This window comes from Salvelinus fontinalis, chromosome 12, assembly GCF_029448725.1.
Source record: "Salvelinus fontinalis isolate EN_2023a chromosome 12, ASM2944872v1, whole genome shotgun sequence".
In the NCBI taxonomy this organism is placed as follows: Eukaryota; Metazoa; Chordata; class Actinopteri; order Salmoniformes; family Salmonidae; genus Salvelinus; species Salvelinus fontinalis.
In genome coordinates, this window is record NC_074676.1 from 48,605,246 (window position 1) to 48,629,029 (window position 23,784).

At 44.4% G+C, this 23,784-nt stretch overlaps 1 protein-coding gene across 1 annotated transcript in view; it reads right to left on the minus strand.

The window, feature by feature from the left end:
* Positions 1-2,702: 2,702 nt before the first annotated feature.
* LOC129867532 (GTP-binding protein Di-Ras1) overlaps positions 2,703-23,784 on the minus strand; it is a 28,574-nt gene continuing 7,492 nt past the window's right edge. The window contains exon 2 of the mRNA XM_055940998.1: positions 2,703-7,354. Coding sequence (XP_055796973.1) covers positions 6,603-7,199 — 597 coding nt within the window. The 5' untranslated portion in view covers positions 7,200-7,354 and the 3' untranslated portion in view covers positions 2,703-6,602. The remainder of the gene's footprint in view (positions 7,355-23,784) is intronic.

Genomic DNA, 23,784 nt, shown 5'->3' on the forward strand with positions numbered 1-23,784 from the left:
AATCACCACCTTCCGGAGACACCTGAAACCCCACCTCTTTAAGGAATACCTAGGATAGGATAAAGTAATCCTTCTGACCCCCCCCCCCCCCCTTAAAAGATTTAGATGCACTATTGTAAAGTGGCTGTTCCACTGGATGTCATAAGGTGAATGCACCAATTTGTAAGTCGCTCTGGATAAGAGCGTCTGCTAAATGACTTAAATGTAATGTAAATGTAAATTACAACCTGTTACAATGGTGCCAACATTTTGTGTCTGATCTTTCAGCTGGGGAGTGGTTGAATGGGTCAAAGACCTGACTGGTCCCAGCCACACACGGTAAGGTTCATTACATTGCTTTGTAGGTGTTTGTGTAGTGAGGAACATGTAACTTGGTACCAGAACAAAGCCACTTTCAATTTCCTTATGTTGGGGGCTTTCATCAAGGTAAGAGTTTCTTGGTGTAATGTTGTCCCCAGGCTATTGCACACACAGCACATATAAGCCTGGTATATCAACCATTGAATGTTGGCCTTAGTGGGAGTGACCATAGAATTCTATGGTAGTGACCTTACCAAGTAAAGTATTTGTCATCATTCGCCCTGCTCGTCACTAGTTAACACAGTCACAAAGTGATAATTATGGCAAAATCCTGCTCATTTGCACAATTTATCTTCTTGAAATTAGATCTTTAACCTAACCCTAACTAATGAAGGCCACGTTTGATGCATTGGTCCACCAGACCTTCCACCTTTATGAACCCTGTATAAAGCCTGACATACGGTTATAGATGCTTTGTAACACATTTGTGTAGTGCTCATGAAGGCATTATGAAGGCTTTATAAGCTGAACGTCATTTAAAGCGGGACCAATATTTCTATGGTAAAATCATGAACTATGGGAAAAGCCTCAAGGTAACTGTTTAAAATCACCTGGTGTAGCCTACTGTACAGATTACAACATTGTTTTATTTATAACAGGCAAACTTTATCAGAAGAAGAATATTACAGTAATTCTGTCAAGATTTTTTTTTTTAATTAAACAAGAAAATCATCACTTCCTACTGGGTACACACATTTTTCAACCTATCGTGTTTGCGGAATCTATGTGACAAACACTTTTGGATTTGCAAAAAGTCATCAACTAGTACTGTTTTCATCTCATTTCAACCAATGTTTCCATTAGTTTAACATTACACTCTCTTTAGTTCTTGGGGGGTTCTTGCAGGAACCTAACTGCCCAACAAAAAAATGTGGATTGGAATAGCAAGTGCAGGCACTTAACTGAAAAACTTTAAGATCTTCTCAATTTTAAGATCCATATCCAAAGGTAAAGGTTTATTATTAATATTATGAATTTGCCATTCTATTTATAGGGCCAATGGTGACTACTTTTAAACTTCCAAATATCCAATCAACCATGGATGAATGATAGTATACTTAGCTTCACGTCGAAATGATGTTGTCCTTTGGACAAATCAGATGTCAATGTAGCCTACATAAACCCAACCGCACTCTGAATTTACAGCTTGTGTAAAAAAAGAAGAGTAACTTTCTACTATTCAAATGAGGCATGGACCCTCCTCTTTTTGCCCTCTGAACAGTCTCAGTTGGTCAGTGGCATGGACTCTACAAGGCGTTGAAAGCGTTCCACAGGGATGCTGGTCCATGTTAACTCCAATGCTTCCCACAGTTGAGTCAAGTTGGCGGGATGTCCTTTGGGTGGTTGACCATTCTTGATACACACGGGAAACTGTTGAGCGTGAAAACCCCAGTAGAGGTGCAGGTCTTGACACAAACCGGTGTGCCTGGCACCTTCTCCCATACCCGTTCAAAGGCACTTAAATATTTTGCATTGCCCATTCACCCTCTGAATGGCACACATACACAATCCATGTCTCAATTGTGTCAAGGCATAAACATATTTACTTAACCTGTCTCCTCCCCTTCATCTACACTGATTGAAGTGGATATAACAAGTGACATCAATAAGGAATCATAGCTTTCACCTGGATTCACCTGGTCAGTCTATGTAATGGGCAGGTGTTCAACATGTTTTTTACACTCAGTGTATATCAGTAGAAGTCACTGTTCAGGCAGGAATCGTTGGATTTAAATTCTATTTAAATATACCTCTTTGTTTAGGTTGATGATGTCGAAACAATGACGTTGATTCAAAGATGCCATTTTACTATCAACATTGAAACAAGATCAATTAAAATGTCTAATCAAATATAAAATCCTGTGTAGTCTAGTGACCTGGGTGTGGTTTCATTCTCACCCAGTAAAACATGTTTTAGTGTAATTGAAGTTGACCCTTGACCCTCAAATCAAAACAAATACAAAGTAGTCTACATTTAGGTGTTGTTCATAATTGCATGATATGGAGGTAACATATGTCTGGATGATGGTGTTAATATAAAGTGAAACTTTAAACTGTCATGGGGAACAAATCTTCTTGACCCTTCCCCAGTCAGTCAGAGCACATTGGGGTCAGTCATGTGTTGCTAATTATGAGATATAATAGCCTTGAATCTGTATCTGTCAGTCAAACAGTGACACTCTGTAACCCTGTATTCTGTAGTGTACATTAGTCCCCTGGCTAGGCTACTATGGCCCAGTGACCCTGTGTAATCCCCTTATGGCAGTCTGTTGGCCCACTGCAAACAAGTGTACCTCTATCTCTCTCTCCCTCTCCCTCCCTCCTGCCTTCTACTTATTAAGCATCCCGATGGCAGCTCGCACTCCTTCTAAGCGGTGATCAAACACTGTCTGCCTGCGGCCTGTCCAATCCCTCTGAGAAAATCCTGCCATTGATTTTAGCCTGCTCCTTCCAGCCCCCCACGAATTGAATATGAATTCATATAATACTTCCTTCTCATGTATAACACACCTGAGAACAAGTATTTTTTCTATACATGTATAATACATCTGAATACAATTATCATGCAGCCTAATCCCGCAGGTTCATGCTCACTCTAAATACATTTTGCCACTAGAGACAGCGACTCATACTTCAGAAATATGTGAATTAACCAATGACCAATTAATTATATGTACATTTAGTTGTCTTTATTCAGCAGTTCCTTCACATGATTCAAGTGAAAGTGTAAGATATATAAGATAGTATAAGATAGGAGAATGTGTGACGCAACCAGAGGCCATCAAAGAGTTTACCAAAAGATCAAATGTCACTCTGCTCCAAATCCTCAAAGTGCTGTCATGTCATATTGCTAAAGCAGCGGTATGTGATTTTGGGATTGGAAAAAATATTCAATGGGGGCATTACGAGCATTTGGAGCGTAAAAATATATTATTTACAGAGCATACAATATATAAATAACAGTGGATTGTAAAAATGTAATTAAAAATCTATCAAAGATTTTTATCGAAGGTAAAATCAACGTTGATATAGACACCTAAATTGATGGTATGAGGGTCCAGACATTTGTGCTAATAGATATTAAATAAATGTATTCAAAAACATTTACATTTCAAACGTGCTTTGTCTGCTTGTTGCTTTTGTTCTGGTTGTGCTTTGTTCGGCTAAAGCTCACTTTGATTATGAAATTATGCAAAATGTCAAGTCAACTGGTAGGAAAGTCATTTCAAATGTACAGCAAAATGCAGAGACCACTTGCAGCTATCTTTTCCATATTTTTATTATCTACACTCACAGTCGCATGCTACTGTTAATTAGCAATAATTAGCAACCTTTGATAGGCCTAATCTGTACCTGTAATATACTGTATAAAGTATTAATAACTTTCAATTAACAACTTTATTGATTGCAATACCTAGTTCTCAAATCCCATCCATTCACCAGGTTACAGGTAGACACGGAGATACTGAAGGCGAAAGCCCAACTTGTGCTTACGGACGTCCATTTGAATTGATGAAAGTCGTGTTTCCATTACTCTAACATTAAACTTGATACCTCTCTCATTCTCCTGCAAATCCACCCTATTACCTATCCAATCATTGGAGTCAAGGGGCTGCCCAGCAAACAGGGGACATCCTGAGGACATTCAGTGACGTTCCTTTAGGTCCCTTAAGGGTTTCAGCTTGACGTTATCCTTGTGACGTTCTGAGAACTTTCTAAGAACATTGCGCAATGGTCTCAAGGGACCTTTGTCTGGTTCCCTGTAAATTCCCAGTCACTGAGTTAATCTGACTATTGTCTCATTTATTTCAATTACCTATTTCAGCAATTTGAGTTTGGATTTTCAGTATAGTTGTCTAATTTTGGTGGGGCATATTTTCTCTTTTAATGTTACTCCTGAATCACTATGATACATATAACCGTTTTCATGAGTTTACAGTACCGTTCAAAAGTTTGGGGTCACTGAAATGTTTTGTCCATTAAAAAAACATCAAATTGATCAGAAATACAGTGTAAACATTGTTAATGTTGTAAATTACTATTGTATCTGGAAATGGCTGATTTTTAATGAAATATCTGCATAGGGGTACAGAGGCCCATTATCAGCAACCATCACTCCTGTGTTCCAATGGCACATTGTGTTAGCTAATCCAAGTTTATCATTTGAAAAGGCTAATTGATCATTAGAAAACCCTTTTGCAATTATGTTAGCACAGCTGAAAACTGTAGTTCTGATTAAAGAAGCAATAAAACTGGCCATCTTTAGACTAGTTGAGTATCTGGAGCATCAGCAATTGTGGGTTCGATTACAGGCTCAAAATGGCCAGAAACAAAGGACTTTCTTCTGAAACTTGTCAGTCTATTCTTGTTCTGAGAAATGAAGGCTATTCCATGCAAGATATTGCCAAGAAACTGAAGATCTGGTGCAGCGCTGTGTACTACTCCCTTCACAGAACAGTGTCAGGATTCACCTAGGGGTCATGTTTTGGGGCTGTACAAATGTTTGATGTATTAGAATAATTGATTATGCTTATGTTATATTAATAGAAGGGGAGGGGTTATAAGACTCCTCCCTCCTTACATTTATAGGGTCCTAGACTACAGATTAACAATATTTATATTCATTATATAGTTTTAGAATTGTTCCACAGTTGTTTGCTCTTTCTCTCTCTTATAATGTGTGACTGAGACAGAACTCTGCAGGGGAGTGTGGGAGATAAGAGACTACTCAGACATTCCACAATAAATCTACTTTGGGGAGGGGACATTTATTGCCTAGCTTTTAGATAAACACTGAAACTCTATGTTTTTATAGCTATGGATGCAGGGTTTTGGTGTCAGGAGTAAAAAGGTAATGATGTAGTCAGTGACATCACTAAGGCGGGACTTCGGTTTAATAAAACAACTTGAGACCTTTTGTTTGATGCAGAACTTACTCAGAAACATGTGTGCTATGTTCCTGTTTGTCAACTTCTGTCTGCAATTGCATTAATAAAGGTTTTTGAATGATTTAATTAAAGATATTGTCAAAATGCTAATTTCACCAATGAGCCAATGATGATTGACAAGGAGGAAAGGAACAAACCTAACAACAGCACAAACTGGACCTAACCATAATAGAAAGAGGAGTGGGAGGCCCTAGTGCACAACTGAGCAAGAGGACAAGTACATTAGAGCGTCTAGTTTGAGAAACAGACACCTCACAAGTCCTCAACTGGCAGCTTCATTAAATAGTACCCGCAAAACACTGTCTCAACATCAACAGTGAAGAGGCGACTCCGGGATGCTGGCCTTCTAGGCAGAGTTCCTCTGTCCAGTGTCTGTGTTCATTTGTCCATCTTAATCTTTTATTTTTATTGGCCAGTCTGAGATATGGCTTTTTCTTTGCAACTCTGCCTAGAAGGCCAGCATCACGGAGTCGCCCCTTCACTGTTGACGTTGAGACTGGTGTTTTGCGGGTACTTAATGAAGCTGTAGATATTCCATTAAGAAATTTGCCGTTTCCAGCTACAATAGTCATTTACAACTTTGACAATGTCTACACTGTATTTCTGATCAATTTGATGTTATTTTAATGGACAAAAAATGTGCTTTTCTTTCTATGGACATTTCTATGTGACCCCAAACGGGTAGTAGTGTATGTTTCACAGTGCTGAGATTAAATTTAAAGTGCAAAGTCTCCATGGGACTATGGCACAACGTCCCAAGAACGTCCTAAAAACATCCTCGGAACAAACCGGGAAGTAGACAAAACCTCCAGGGGACCATGACACAACACCCTGACGACTTTAGGCGACCATTTTGTGATGTCCTGGGGACGTCTTAACAACTCATTATTGTTTGCAGGGTGTCTCATATTAGCAGGAGAGAGACAGCTATAGGAGAAGAGGGCGAATGTGGTGTGAATAATATTTAAATGGGCTCTTAGTTAGTAATAATGCCCTGAACTTGAGAGGATATCAATTGTCAGGGCTCCATAGTCTTTTATTTTCCCCATCAAAGTAGAATTGCATCAAGGCTTGATCTTCTCCTCTCGTTGAACTTGAATAGCCTCTTTGTGGGGGGGGGGGTCACCTCTTTCGGGATAAAATAACCCCTCTCAGACAGGCCCCGTCCCACCCCTACCTTCCCTCCATTCCTCAAAGTGACTCTCTTCAAGAACATCTACACTTTGCACCACCACCACCACCCTCCCCAACCCCAGTCTTTCCTTCTAGGGGTCAGGCATCAACTCTCCCTCCCTACATGATGCTGCACTTGCCCTTGAGCTTGTCGGCACGCTTCTGCTTGCCGGAGCGCTTGCCATCGATGCTCAGACTCATGTTCCTCTTCTTCTCCAGGGTGAGCAGCTCCTGGAAGAGCTCTTTGACGTTGTAGTTCATCTTGGCAGAGGTTTCCATGAAGGCACACTTCCATGTTGCCGCCTGCGCCTCACCCTCCGTGGTCTCCACCTCACGCTGGGTTTCGTCACTCTTGTTACCTACCAGCATGACAGGAATGGCGTCCACGCTGCCCTTGATGGCAAGCACCTGCTGGTAGATGGGCTTGAGCTCCTCCAGGGACTGGCGGCTGGTGACAGAGTAGACCAGGATGAAGGCGTGGCCCTTGGAGATGGACAGGCGCTGCATGGCGGGAAACTGGTGGCTGCCTGTGGTGTCGGTGATCTGGAGGGTGCACACGCTCTTGTCACAGCTGATCACCTGGCGGTAGGTGTCCTCCACAGTGGGGATGTAGGTGTCCCGGAAGGTGCCCTTGACGAAGCGGAGGACCAGGGAGCTCTTGCCCACGCCGCCGGCCCCAAACACCACCACACGGTAGTCGTTGCTCTGCTCCGGCATGTTGGGCCTCTTGGAGGGGTTTCCTAAGACCTGTTTCCTAAGACCTAAGGTTTACCTAAGACCTAAGGTTTCCTAAGACCTGTTTCCTAAGACCTAAGGTTTCCTAAGACTTGTTCCCTAAGACCTAAGGTTACCTAAGACCTGTTTCCTAAGACCTAAGGAAGAGAGAAGAAAGAGAAGATCAGGTCATCAATGGAGGGGATCAGAAGCAGTATCAGGAAAAACATGAATGCCATTCTATGTTGATTCAAATCAAATCAAATTTTATTGGTGACATATACATGTTTAGCAGATGTTGTTGTGGGTGTAGCGAAATACTTGTGGGTGTAGTGAAATGCTTGTAGGAGGGATTGCAATTTTTCTTGTTGTTGAAGCTACTCTAGTAGTTGAAATGATGTCAAATGATGTCAACCACTTTGGCCAGTTGGGACACGGCTACAAAACAACAACAACATAACAATCACATCTGGGCAGGCTTTAGCCTTTTGGCGGCCCAAAGTGAGATTTGGCTGTGGGGCCCCCCACCTTTTGGCAAAACTTTTTAGTAGAGAAAATGTTGTTGTTTTAAAACAAGTTTTCTGCAATTACACAAATTTTGCCATGGTGCAGAAAGAAAACATTGCAATTTAATAACACATTTCATGCAAGTCTACATATTTTGCCATAGGACAGAGAGAATATTTTTGCAGTTTGAAAGCAAATTTCCTGAAATTCTACCCACTTTGTCATGGGGTGGAGAGAAATGTTTGCAGGTTTAAAGCAAATGTTACGCCATTCTACACATTTTGTAATGACATGCCATATTAATAGCATAACTGAGTGAGAATTAGTAACAAAATCAATGGGAGCCCCCTGGAGGTTAGCTGGCTAGACAAAGTAGCAACATGAAAATGTTTAGCTGACAATGCTAATTCAGAGAGAAACTGCTGATGCATAACCACATTTTGAAATTGCACTGGGTGTATTCTACTATTCTTACTCAATAAGTTGAGACCCCGATTGAGTTATACATACACAGTACCAGTCAAAAGTTTGGACACACCTACTCATTCAAAGGTTTTTCTTTATTTTTACTATTTTCTACATTGTAGAATAATAGTGAAGACATCAAAACTATGAAATAACACATAAGGAATCATTTAGTAACCAAAAAAGTTTTTAACAAATATTTTAGATTCTTCAAAGTAGCCACCCTTTGCCTTGATGACAGCTATGTACACTCTCGGCATTCTCTCAACCAGCTTCGTGAGGAAGGCTTTTCCAAAAGTCTTGAAGGAGTTCCCACATATACTGTGCACTTGGATGCTTTTTCTTCAATCTGCAGTCTAACTCATCCCAAACCATCTCAAATGGGTTTGAGGTCAGGTGATTGTGGAGGCCAGGTCATCTGATGCAGCACTCCACTGTCCTTAGTCAAATAGCCCTCCACAGCCTGGAGGTGTGTTTTGGGTCATTGTCCTTTTGAAAAACAAATGATAGTCCCACTAAGCCCAAACCAGATGGGATGGTGTATCGCTGCAGAATGCTGTGGTAGCCATGCTGGTTCAGTGTGCCTTGAATTCTAAATAAATCACAGACAGTGTCACCAGCAAAGCACCATCCCGCTTCACGGGGGGAACCATACATGCGGAGATCATCCGTTCACCTACCCAGGCCTGTTCTGTAAAGGGAGTAGTACACAGCGTTGTACGATATCTTCAGTTTCTTGGCAATTTCTTGCATGGAATAGCATTAATTTCTTAGAACAAGAATAGACTGACGAGTTTCAGAAGAAAGTCCTTTGTTTCTGGCCATTGTGAGCCTGTAATCGAACCCACAATTGCTGATACTCCAGATACTCAACTAGTCTAAAGAAGGCCAGTTTTATTGCTTCTGTCACGACTTCTGCTGAAGTCGTTGCCTCTCCTTGTCCGGGCGGTGTTCGGCGGTCGACTTCACCGGTCTTCTAGCCATCATCGATCCATTTTTCATTTTCCATTGGTTTTGTCTTGTCTTCCCACACACCTGTTGTCAATCCCATTCATTACCTGTTGTGTATTTAACCCTCTGTTTCCCTTCATGTGTTTGTCAGAGATTGTTCGTTGTCAAGTGTTGTGTTGATTGTGTATAGGTGTGCGACGGGTCTTCGTACCCAGATTTGTTTTATATTTTTTCCGTGAGTGTTATGGAGCAGATTACTGGGACTTTAATTACAGTACTCCATTCTACACTCTATTTGACTCTCCTGCGCCTGACTTCCTCTTATACTTATACACGCTTATACACGCCATTGTGACAGCTTCTTTAATCAGTTTTAAGCTGTGCCAACATAATTGCAAAAGAGTTTTCTAATGATCAATTAGCCTTTTCAAATGATAAACTTGGATTAGCTAACACAACGTGCCATTGGAACACAGGAGTGATGGTTGCTGATAATGGGCCTCTGTACCCCTATGTAGATAGTCCATTCAAAATCAGCCATTTCCAGCTACAATAGTCATTTACAACATTAACAATGTCTACACTGTATTTCTGATCAATTTGATGTTATTTTAATGAACAAAAAACTTGCTGTTGCTTTCAAAAACAAGAACATTTCTAAGTGACCCCAAACTTTTGAACGGTAGGTAGTGTATATATAAAAACTGGTCTTGGAGACCATACCCAACACAATATCTTAATCATGGCATAAAACAAGTTTTTATCTAAATAGCATCCTCGCTTACACAGATTTTGTTGTGCACTTGAACAATATATAAGCGACCCTGAACTGAGATAAACAGTGTGATAAGCTGGTTTTTCCCTTTAAAGCCAGGCTTGCCGTCATAGATTATGCCAATCAATGAGTTCTCAGATCTATCCACAGCACAGTGGGCAGAAGACGCCAAGCACATTGTCGTCAAACGTGTGTTTGATCCCAGATCCCAGATCTGTTTGAGCTGTCTTGCCACCTATTGAGATTGCTTGGAATTGTCACGCCAACAGTTTTTGGAATGACAATTACCATAGGAGTTGGCAAGACTGCAAAACATATCTCGTACTCGGCAAGTGCTTGTGCGATCCAATGTTACATGGGGGCTGCATTGCAATAATGCCAAAGAATAGAAAGGTATGGAAAACATCAACACAAAATAGTGATCCAAATAGTAATTGAAAAAGAATGATATGTACTGTATCATTGATCTTAATGTTCATTAGTTGGTAATGGATAAAAATGGATGTTAGAAAATGCAATACTGTAGCTCCGTAGTTGGAGTGTTATGTAGGCCTATTGCATTTTCAGATGCGAGCTCATGTGCATGACAATGAGTGTAAAGGAGGTGGTTCAGTAAGCTATGCTTGCATTTTGAATAAACTTGCCCAGGCTTTAGCTCAGTGGACTAACACAATCCTGAGGTGACAGACAACCCAGGTTCAAGACCCAATCAGTCACATGAGCACGGGTTCAGACATGCAAATAAGTACACACATGGGAGTGTTAAGGTATGTGTCTGTGTGCAGGCATGTGTGTGAAAGATTGTGTGTTTGCTGCCATCAGCACTATAGTCAGGATGTATTAGGAAGTCATTCATCTTGCTGTGGCTGAGCAGTGGGCTATCAGTCTTTGGGTGTGTAGGTGGAGAAACAAGGTGGAATGGAAGGGGGCCAAGCCTGGGAAGGGTTGACAGATTGCCACTGAGTGGGAAGATGACTGAGTGAGAGACTAAGAGGAAGAACAGTCCGGATCTAGTGTCAGAATGTGTCACGCCTTGATCTGTTTCACCTGCCTTTGTTATTGTCTCCAGCTCCCTCCAGGTGTCGCCCATCTTCCCCATTAGCCCCTGTGTATTTATACCTGTGTTCTCTGTTTGTCTGTTGCCAGTTTGTCTTGTTTGTCAAGCTTACCAGCATTTGTCCTGTCAGCTCCTGTTTTTTCCAGCCTCTCTTTTTCTTGCCCTCCTGGTTTTTGACACTTGCCTTCCCTGTCCTGACCCTGAACCCGCCCGCCGGACCACTCTGCCTGACCTGACCCTGAACCCGCCCGCCGGACCACTCTGCCTGTCCTGACCCTGAACCGGCCCGCGGACCGCTCTGCCTGACCTGACCCTGAACCCGCCCGCCGGACCACTCTGCCTGACCTGACCCTGAGCCCGCCCGCCAGACCACTCTGCCTGTCCTGACCCTGAACCCGCCCGCGGACCGCTCTGCCTGACCTGACCCTGAACCCGCCCGCCGGACCACTCTGCCTGACCTGACCCTGAACCCGCCCGCCGGACCACTCTGCCTGACCTGACCCTGAACCCGCCTGCCGGACCACTCTGCCTGACCTGACCCTGAGCCCGCCCGCCGGACCACTCTGCCTGACCTGACCCTGAGCCCGCCCGCCGGACCACTCTGCCTGACCTGACCCTGAGCCCGCCCGCCGGACCGCTCTGCCTGACCTGACCCTGAGCCCGCCCGCGGACCGCTCTGCCTGACCTGACCCTGAACCCGCCCGCCGGACCACTCTGCCTGACCTGACCCTGAGCCCGCCCGCCGGACCACTCTGCCTGACCTGACCCTGAACCCGCCCGCCGGACCACTCTGCCTGACCTGACCCTGAGCCCGCCCGCCGGACCACTCTGCCTGACCTGACCCTGAGCCCGCCCGCCGGACCACTCTGCCTGACCTGACCCTGAGCCCGCCCGCCGGACCACTCTGCCTGACCTGACCCTGAACCCGCCCGCCGGACCACTCTGCCTGACCTGACCCTGAACCCGCCCGCCGGACCACTCTGCCTGACCTGACCCTGAACCCGCCCGCCGGACCACTCTGCCTGTCCTGACCCTGAGCCCGCCCGCCGGACCACTCTGCCTGACCTGACCCTGAACCCGCCCGCCGGACCACTCTGCCTGACCTGACCCTGAACCCGCCCGCCGGACCACTCTGCCTGACCTGACCCTGAGCCTTCCTGTCGTCCTGTACCTTTGCCTTTGTTGCTGTAACAAACATTGTTACTTCGACATGGTCTGCATCTGGATCTTACCTTATCCTGAGAAGAATGACTAATTCAAGGTTTTGGTTGGGGGATTTGCTCAAACATAGGGACATGGTCAAAAGAGCGTTTTGCCAGCTTTCTGTCGGTTAATCAAGTGATCACTATCAGTTCTATCTATGTACTCTAAGTGACATTAAAACACTCAAAATATCACTTCAACTATATTACTGCAGTTTGAGTGTCAACCCAGACTTTTCCAGGCAATCAAAAGCCTTACCAAGGCCATCCAGGTGACCATCAAAATGTAATATCAAGGTACATAGGACAAGACAACACTCATCTACAAGACAGTCTACCAGGACTTGATTCATGGGTCTCTGAAGGTTCCTGGAGCATTTTTAAACCGAATGGTATGCCCTTAAACTCAGAGACCATAGGGGAGACAAAACGTAATATTGGATCTGCTATCAGCGAACATCTCCACCTGCTAGTTGTTTACTTTCAAAAAACACAAGATTCCAATAATTCCTCTAAGATCAAGAATGGAGTTCCTTCAGTAAGTAGAGCAGTGGTGGAAATACCCCCAGCCATTAATGTCTACTGCAGGAGAGTGCTTGAGTACAGAGTCACTGACAGGATTGGGATTCGGATAATGGAGGGTCTAGGTGTCATAAATCAACAACTATAAGTCAATCACTGTGAATGGAGAGTTAAAGGGTTACAAAATAGGTAGCATACTCCACCTCTATGCCTTGCTTGTCTTGTGAGTATTGATCATTAAACCTGGGCAGGTAGAAGCAATATCATCACAGCCATGATCGTTGACGTTAAAGGGATAGTCCACTCTAGCTTCACAAGGTGTGGGACATAGACTCATCTCGACATCGGACCACATCTGATGTCTGAAAACATCTGAGCAACTTGGATTTTTCAAGCAAACTATCATTCGAATGTACTGTACTAGAAGACTACACCATGTTGCTCCTACCTATTCAGTGCTTTCAGCTCAGCGAACAGTAGGAGACATATTTCCCTGTGTGGGTATCTGAGTCTTGTATGTTACAGCCAAATGATTCCCAGTGAGCAGACAGATGCTAGATGGACCTCCGCCGTTCGTCTGTGGATGAAGGCTCAATGTTAATGTTGTTGCTTATAGCACAACATTCATGTCCTGTATGATCAACTTAAAAAACAACTCTGATTTAGTTTGTCAGGTTTGTTCATATTTCTACATATTGAAATGGTGATGTGTCACTCCTAGGGTTTAAGTCACTGCTCTGTCTCTGTCAGTGCCTGCTGTACTGCTGTGTCCACCCAGAGAGATTGCTGGGTTGGTAATGAAGGCTCTGTGGACCAGTGGAGAGATAGGGTCCCCCGCCAGAGACGTTTCCATACTTCCACCCCCATCTATATGCCTGTGATAGCAATGTGTAGTGACAGCCTGCACACTGCTGCTCTGGGCTCCCCCTGGACTGCATGTCTGGTGGCCAGACCATATAGCCCAAGAGGTCACTGTTAGCCCAAGAGGCCTTAGCCAGGGAAATTGTAATTTGTTCCATGATTTACATTGCCTTCAGAAAGTATTCACACTCTTTGACTTTCTCCTCATTTTGTTGTGTTACAAGGTGGGATTAAAATGGATTTAATTGACATTTTTTTACACAAAATATGTCAAAGTGTAAGAAAAACTCTAACATTTGAAAAAACTAAAATGAAAAATAAAACACTAATATATCTTGATTACTTACAGTACCAGTCAAAAGTTTGGACACACCTACTCACTCATTCACAGTTTTTCTTTATTTTAACTATTTTATACATTGTAGAATAATAGTGAAGACATCAAAACTATGAAATAACACATATGGAATCATGAAGTAACCAAAAAAGTGTTAAACAAATCAAAATATATTTTATATTTTCAATTCTTCAAAGTAGCCATCCTTTGCCTTGATGATAGCTTTGCACAGGCTTGGCATTCTCTCAACCAGCTTCACCTGGAATGCTTTAACAACAGTCTTGAAGGAGTTCCCACATATGCTGAGCACTTGTTGGCTGATTTTGCTTCACTGTGGTCCAACTCATCCCAAACCCTCTCAATTGGGTTGAGGTCGGGTGATTGTGGAGGCCAGGTCATCTGATGCAGCTCTCCATCACTCTCCTTCTTGGTCAAATAGCCCTTACACAGCTTGGAGGTGTGTTGGGTCATTATCCTGTTGAAAAACAAATTATAGTCCCACTAAGTGTGGTTTTCTTTGCAGCAATTCAACCATGAAGGCCTGATTCATGCAGTCTCCTCTGAACAGTTGATGTTGAGATGTGTCTGTTCCTTGAACTCTGTAAAGTTTTTATTTGGGCTACAATTTCTGAGGCTGGTAACTCTATGAACTTATCCTCTGCAGCAGAGGTAACTCTGGGTCTTCCTTTTGTGTGGCGGTCCTCATGAGAGACAGTTTCATCATAGCACTTGATGGTTTTTGTGACCGCACTTGAAGAACCTTTCAAAGTTCTTGACATTTTCCAGATTGACTGACCTTTATGTCTTAAAGTAATGATGGACTGTCGTTTCTCTTTGCTTAGTTGAACTCAAATTCATTAAGAATGAAAGAAATTCCACAAATGAACTTTTAACAAGGCACACCTGTTAATTGAAATGCATTCCAGGTGACTACCTCATGAAGCTCGTTGAGTGTGCAAAGCTGTCATCAAGGCAAACAGTGGCTACTTTGAAGAATCTCAAGTATATAATATATTTTGATTTGTTTAACACTTTTTTGGTTGCTACATGATTCCATATGTGTAATTTCATATGTTTGATGTCTTCACTATTATTCTACAACGTAGAAAATAGTAAAAATAAAGAAAAACACCTAAATGAGTATGTGTGTCCAAACTTGAGTCATTACATGTTAGAATCACCGTTGGCAATTATTACAGCTGTGAATCTTTCTGGGTAAGTCTCTAAGAGCTTTGCACACCTGGATTGTACAATATTTGAACATTATTCTTTTAAAATTCTTCAAGCTCTATCAAGTTGGTTGTGGATCATTGCTAGACAGACATTTTCAAGTCTTGCCATAGATTTTCAAGCCGATTTAAGTCAAAAATGTAACTAGGCCACTCAGGAACATTCAATGTCGTCTTGGTAAGCAACTCCAGTGTATATTTGGCCTTGTGTTTCAGGTTATTGTCCTGCTGAAAGGTGAATTTGTCTCCCAGTACCTGTTGGAAAGCAGACTGAACCAGGTTTTCCTCTAGGATTTTGCCTGTGCATAACTCTATTCCATTTATTTTTATCCAAAAAAACTCCCTAATCCTTGCAGATGACAAGCATACCCATAACATGATGCAACCACCACCATGCTTAAAAATATGTCGAGTGGTACTCTATGATGTGTTGTGTTGGATTTGCCCCAAACATAATGTGTTGTATTCAGGACATGAAGTTAATTTATTTTTGCTGTTTTACTTTAGTGCATTATTGCAAACAAGATGCATGTTTTGGAATATTTTCATTCTGTACAGGCTTCCTTCTTTTCACTCTGTCATTTAGGTTAGTATTGTGAAGTAATTACAATGTTGTTTATCTATTCTCAGTTATCCTATCACAAACATTAAACTGTCACGGCTGTTGAAAGGAGAGGTGCAAGGTGCAGCGTGGTGAGCGTACATTTTCTTTATTAAATCAAAATGACGCCGAACAAAACAATAAAGACTACAAAAACAAACCGGTAAGCTCAAAGGCTATGTGCCCTAAACAAAGTCAACTTCCCACTAGGACAGGTGGAAAAAAGGGATACCTAAGTATGGTTCTCAATCAGAGACTGTTACGTTCCCCAGTTTCTATGTTCTGTTTTGTATTTGAGTGTGTGTTTCAGGAGGTGGCTTCCGGAAGTACTCCCCAACCAGCTGATTGGTCTACCCCAGGCTAATTGGTGATTGGAGCTGACCCCGCCCCCTCGTCAAGAAGCAGCTGACACTAATCACCATTGCCACCTGAAGATAAAAGCCAGTGTTCTGCCCAAGAGAGGAGAGATTGAGAGAGGAGAGATTTGGAGATCAGAGAGAGAATTGAATATTTTGGAAAGATCGAGAGAAATTAGAGATTAGAGAGAGGAGAGAGATGAGATAAGGAGTAGAGATTTGGAGATTGAGAGAGAGAAAAATTAGATTGTGATAGTGTGGGTTGTGTATCAGAAAGTGTGGTATGTACTGCTGTTGTTGGTAGCAGTTTTTCTATGTCCTGTGTTTGTGAAATCGTTAATAATTACTCTGTTTCATTTGTTCCCAGGGGGGAAGGAGAAGGCACTTTGGGAGTGCTTAGGCAAGAGGCCCGAGGGCATACATATACCCGTAGTATATTTACTGTCTAGGCACACTAGGTAAGACCTGGGCGGACCACCCCCTGTATTTTGGTTAGGGCACCAGGCGGTGTTAAGTTAGGTAAGTTAAGTGGGTAGGCAGGTTAGATAGGAGAGGGGGAACTTTGATATTTACTTTCTTTGCTTTGGTTCCGTCCAGCCCCTTTTCCCCATATTACCGTGTAAGAAAATAAATTCTAGTAAACGGTAAATTCTGCTTTTGTGTCATCCTTACTCGCACCTACAGTCCATACCTCTTGCACTTCAGAGAGTTGAGTTGTAGCAGGGAGTTGCGTTCCCTCTTCTCAGAGGCGTGCGTAACAGAGACAACGATAGACAGCTACCTCTGATTGAGAACCACACCCGGCCAAACACAAAGAAATACACAACATAGAACATAGAATACCAACCCCAACTCACGCCCTGACCAAACCAAAATAGAGACATAAAAATGATCTCTAAGGTCAGGGCGTAACATAAACTCTAATTGATTTTAAGTCACTATTGGCCTCATGGTGAAATCCCCGAGCAGTTTCCTTCCTGTAACGGCTTTCCTCTTCCTCTTCATCAGAAGAGGAGGAGCAGGGATTGAACCAATATGCAGCGGATTGTGAAGACGTGATATTTTAAAGAAAAAACACGAAAACACGAACTTGACTAATAAACTAACAAAACAACAAACGGTGTAGACAGATCTGGACGACGGACTCACATAACACACGAGAACACACGAACAGGGAAAAAAGCCTACACATAAATGACACTGAACAAACAAACCGAAAACAGTCCCGTGTGGCGCAACGACATACACAAACACAGGAGACAATCACCCACAACGAACACTGTGAAAACACCTACCTAAATATGACTCTTAATTAGAGGAACGCCAAACACCTGCCTCTAATTAAGAGCCATACCAGGCAACCCATAAACCAACATAGAAACAGAAAACTTAGAATGCCCACCCAAACTCACGTCCTGACCAACTAACACATATAACAAACTATCAGAAATAGGTCAGGAACGTGACATAACCCCCCCCATAAGGTGCGAACTCCGGGCGCACCAGCACAAAGTCTAGGGGAGGGTCTGGGTGGGCATCTAACCACGGTGGTGGCTCAGGCTCCGGGCGAGGTCCCCACCCCACCATAGTCAATCCCAGCTTCCATCTCCCCCTATGAATGTCCACCCTCATCTTACCCCCACAAAATCCTTTTGGTAACATCGACAACAGGGGCAGCACCGGGACAGAGGGATAGATCAAGACAGAGGGATAGCTCAAGACAGAGGGATAGATCAGGATAGAGAGGTAGCTCAGGATAGAGAGGTAAATCAGGATAGAGGGGCAACTCCGGACTGAAAGGCAGCTCCGGACAGAGAGACAGCTCTGGACTGAGGGGCAGTTCTGGGTAAATAGCCGCTCCGGGCTAAGGGACAGCTCATGACTGGCTGACGGCTCTGGACGCTCATGGCTGGCTGACGGCTCTCGACGCACATGGCTGGCTGACAGCTCTCGACGCACATGGCTCGCTGACGGCTCTCGACGCTCATGGCTCGCTGACGGCTCTGGCCGCTCATGGCTCGCTGACGGCTCTGGACGCTCATGGCTGGCTGAAGGCTCTGGACGCTCATGGCTCACTGACGGCTCTGGCAGATCCTGTCTGGTTGGCGGCTCTGGCAGATCCTGTCTGGTTGGCGGCTCTGGCAGATCCTGTCTGGTTGGCGGCTCTGGCAGATCCTGTCTGGTTGGCGGCTCTGGCAGATCCTGTCTGGTTGGCGGCTCTGGCAGATCCTGTCTGGTTGGCGGCTCTGGCAGATCCTGACTGATGACTGGCTCTAGCGGCTCCTGACTGACTATCGGCTCTGACGGCTCGGGACAGACGGGCGGCTCTAATGGCTCAGGACAGACGGATGGCTCAGACGGCGCTGGGGAGACGGATGGCTCAGACGGCGCTGGGGAGACGGATGGCTCAGACGGCGCTGGGGAGACGGATGGCTCAGACGGCGCTGGGGAGACGGATGGCTCAGACGGCGCTGGGGAGACGGATGGCTCAGATGGCGCTGCGGAGACGGATGGCTCAGACTGCACCTGTCTGGCGGAAGGCTCTGGCTGCTCCTGTCTGGCGGAAGGCTCTGTAGGCTCATGGCAGACGGGCAGCTTTGCAGGCTCATGGCAGACAGGCAGTTCATGCGCCGTTGGGCAGACGGCAGACTCTGGCCGGCTGAGACGCACTGTAGGCTTGGTGCGTGGTGCCGGAACTGGAGGCACCTGACTGAGGACACGCACTTCAAGCCTAGTGCGGGGAGCAGGGACAGGACACACTGATCTCTCGAAGCGCACTATATTCCTGGTGCGTGGTACCGGCACTGGTGGCACCGGACTGAGTGCACGCACATCAGGACGAGTACGGGGAGAAACAGTGTGCACAGGACTTAGGAGACGCACATGTGGCTTAGTGCGCGGTGCCGGAACTGGAGGCACTGGGGTTACTGGGCTGGGGCGGGGAGGTAGTGCCGGAAATACCGGACCGTGAAGGCGTACTGGCTCCCTTGAGCACCGAGCCTGCCCAACCTTACCTGGTTGAATGCTCCCCGTCGCCCGACCAGTGCGGGGAGGTGGAATAACCCGCACCGGGCTATGTAGGCGAACCGGGGACACCATGCGTAAGGCTGGTGCCATGTAAGCCGGCCCGAGGAGACGCACTGGAGACCAGACGCGTTGAGCCGGCCTCATGACACCTGGCTCAATGCCCAATCTAGCCCTACCAGTGCGGGGAGGTGGAATAACCCGCACTGGGCTATGCACTCGTACAGGAGACACCGTGCGCTCTACTGCGTAACACGGCGCCTGCCCGTACTCCCGCTCTCCACGGTAAGCCTGGGAAGTGGGCACAGGTCTCCTACCTGCCCTTGGCCCACTACCTCTTAGCCCCCCCCCCAAGAAATTTTTGGGGTCTCCTCTCGGACTTCCAGCCACGTCTCCTTGCTGCCTCCTCATACCACCGCTCTTGGGCTCTCGCTGCCTCCATCTCCTCACGAGCGCGGCGATATTCTCCCGACTGTGCCCATGGACCTTTCCCGTCCAATATCTCCTCCCAAGTCCATGATACCTGTGTAGAATCCTGCTCGAACTCACGCCGCTTGGTTCTGGATTGGTGGGTGATTCTGTAACGGCTTTCCTCTTCCTCTTCATCAGAAGAGGAGGAGCAGGGATTGAACCAATATGCAGCGGATTGTGAAGACATGATTTATTAAAGAAAAAACACGAAAACACGAACTTGACTAATAAACTAACAAAACAACAAACGGTGTAGACAGATCTGGACGACGGACTCACATAACACACGAGAACACACGAACAGGGAAAAAAGCCTACACATAAATGACACTGAACAAACAAACCGAAAACAGTCCCGTGTGGCGCAACGACATACACAAACACAGGAGACAATCACCCACAACGAACACTGTGAAAACACCTACCTAAATATGACTCTTAATTAGAGGAACGCCAAACACCTGCCTCTAATTAAGAGCCATACCAGGCAACCCATAAACCAACATAGAAACAGAAAACATAGAATGCCCACCCAAACTCACGTCCTGACCAACTAACACATATAACAAACTATCAGAAATAGGTCAGGAACGTGACACTTCCTCTCCGGCAACTGAGTTAGGAATGACACCTGTATCTTTGTAGTGACTGGGTGTATTGATACACCATCCAAAGTGTAATTAATAACTTCACCATGCTCAAAGGGATATTCAATATCTGCTTTTTTACCCATCTACCAATAGGTGTCCTTTATGCAAGGAATTTGAAAACCTCCCTGGTATTTGTGGTGGAATCTCCGTTTGAAATACACTGCTCAACTGAGGAATCTTACAGATAATTGTATGTGTGGGATACAGAGATGAGGTAGACATTCAAAAATCATGTTAAACACTATTATTGCACACAGAGTGAGTCCATGCAACTTATTATGTGACTTGTTAAGCAAATATTTACTCCTGAACTTTTGAAGCTTGCCATAACAAAGGGGTTGAATACTTTTTGACTCAAGACATTTCAGCTTTTCATTTTCTATTAATTTGTAAACATTTCTAAAAACACAATTCCACTTTGACATTATGGGGTATTGTATGTAAGCCAGTGACACAAAATATAAATGTAATTAATTTTACATTCCGGCTGTGACACAACAAAATGTGGAATAGACACCTAATATTGTTTCATCACATGTGCTTCATGTTTTTTTAAATAAATAACTTACAAATAGATCAATTCAATCTCTCTGGTCTTAAAGGGAGAGTGTTTGTGATTCTACATATAGTTAACGCCATATTTTTAGTATATGAACAGAGCTTAAAGATGAAAAGATTATAAGTAATTTCACACAAAGTGGCATCTCCAGAAGGAGCTTTTTTTAGTCACTCATGTTTGACGTCAGTCCTCTACCCACAGTGAGAGACAGATTTGGAAGAAAGACTTGAAGGTCTGGTAATCAATCTACTCCCAAGATTTGGTTCATGTATGCTCGCCCTCAGAGACAACCGTAAACAACTGTGTGTGTGTGTGTGTGTGTGTGTGTGTGTGTGTGTGTGTGTGTGTGTGTGTGTGTGTGTGTGTGTGTGTGTGTGTGTGTGTGTGTGTGTGTGTGTGTGTGTGTGTGTGTGTGTGTGTGTGTGTGTGTGTGTGTGTGTGTGTTTGTGTGTGTTCCCTCCCTCTGCAGCTTTGGTATTTCTCCGTTGTGTGTATTGTTTTTTACAGATCTCTGGGCGTTCTCTGGTTACCGTGGTAACAAGGCCCAGAGGAAAATCTAAGACAGAGGAAGAGAGGGTGTGTGTGTGTGTGTGTGTGTGTGTGTGTGTGTGTGTGTGTGCGTGCGTGCGTGCGTGCGTGTGTGTGTGTGTAAAAGGAGATAGACAAAGACAGCAGAGGGGTGATGACTTGTACATTTTGGGACAGGTTATAAACATGTAATCGCCCCTGTCATCACTCGGTTGCCATGGTTACCTGCCCACGCATTTTTATGTCATATCCTTTTTCAGAGAGGTCAACAACACAACAAGAGAATGTCAGGGATTGACGTCAAATTTTCCCAGACTCGTAGCTTTCTGACATTGACAGTATGGCAATTCCTATCATTATCAAATGTTTGGACCATTACTGAGAATTGACAACTTGCTAGCCATATAGATTACCACAGTTTGAACCATAATACCCATAAAACCTAGAGGTCAAATAGGGAAATGGTTCCAATCGTTTCTCTACCATTCATTTTTCCCATGGGGGATTTTAGACACACTTAAAATAATGGCTGTATCTTGTGTAGGCTTACCCTGGCGTGAAGTTTTGATAACTGTGTAAATCTCTCGAGAACAAGGTCACTTTTATCAATATATTTGCCTGTATTTACCCCCCAAAATTGAAAGGCTAATTAGCTGCTAATCATAAAGAACTACAAGAGGGATTTACACGGTTATCAAAACGTCACGCCAGGTTAAGCCTACACAAAACACAGCCCTTATTTTAAGTGTTTCTAAAATTCCCTATGGGAAAAATGAATGGTGGAAAAATGATTGGAACCATTTCCCTGTTTGACCGCTAGGTGTTATGGGTATTATGACACCTCCAATGTGGGGCTCCATTAAGCCTCATCTCTGTTTGAAGGTATCTATACTGGAAGGCTTGAATAAAGTAGGAGTTTGAATTCATATGCACTATGCTGGTTACTCCCATAAGACCATTCAAACATTTGGCACATTTGATAGCACAAAATCCCTGACAATCTCCAGAATTTTAGGGCTTACTAAAGCCAATTTAAATTCTCTATGTCTGTTTCATTCATGCATTTCCATACAACTCATATCCTATCTGTGTAGCGCCTAGCCATCTGCATAGATACCTACCTACTGTAGTAACCATATTCACACCAGCATTTCATATTACAGTAATAACTATCTAAAATCACAAACCACCACATTGTAAGAATGCCAAAGCTACATATCTCATCGCTCCACCACCAACATCAACAACAACAGCCAAGATGGAGAACTCCTCCAGAGAATCGCCCAGTGAACAACATGGCTTCCTCACACACACCTAATGAATGGTGCCATTGTCTGTGGCAGACATGTAACAGCCCAGATAAAGGGAGTAGCCTTGTTCTGCCATCTCCCTTAGGCCCAGCTTAGTGCCTCTCTTCCCTGCCTGCCTCCCCCAGTGTAGTCTTGGGCTTTGTGTGGACGACACCCTGGAGAATGCAGAACGCTGTCCTGAGAATGTGTGTTTGAGCGAAACGTGCTGATGCCTGCAACAGTCCAAGGTGCCACACGTGATTAAGTGTATAGCCTATCCTGGGGATGAGATATCTACCAACACACACACAAACCACACACACACACACACACAGAGAGAGAGAGAGCAATCTATAATAGACATTAAGTGCCGTCCAGACCAGTATTGCCAGAATGGTGTGGGGGAGGTAGTAGACAGACCACAACAGTATGTCAAGAGAGAGGGATTTCGATGTCATGACAATTGGGAAATAACGCCAGCCTCAAATATCTTGATTCCTGTGCATCTTGGCGAGGAAAACCATGGCAACACAACTGCAAAACCATGGCAACACAAACACGTTCGCAGGCACGCACATCAATTTTTCAATGGTTGGACAGATTGTTCCACTGGGACTGAGTTTCAATACTTTTGAAACCTCGGCTGCGATTCCCTTACTACACGTTTATAGTGGCACCCACCACCCGCCACACACCACTCACCACTAACCACTAACCATCCACCACTCACCACCCACCACTCACCACCCACCACTCACCACCCACCACCCACCACACACCACTCACCACTAACCACTAACCACCCACCACTCACCACCCACCACTCACCACTCACCACCCACCACTCACCACCCACCACTAACCACTCGCCACCCACCACTCACCACCAACCACACACCACTCACCACTAACCACCTACCACACACCCACTGTGCCACAACCCCATGACACTAATAGACCCATCCACAAACATGAACAACCCCTAGTTCCTCCATACCCCTCAATGTTTAGATTTGAAACGATTGGATATGTTGGAAAATTTCACACATCAACCAAAATGATAGCAGAAAAAAGTCATTGTAATATGGCGTAGGCTAGATTGGAAAGTATGTTCTTAACATCTGGTACAGGGGTCATTGATGTGGAGTTGGTTCCGGTTCGACTGGTGGTGGTAAAATTATGAATGATTCCCTATAGTGATCAA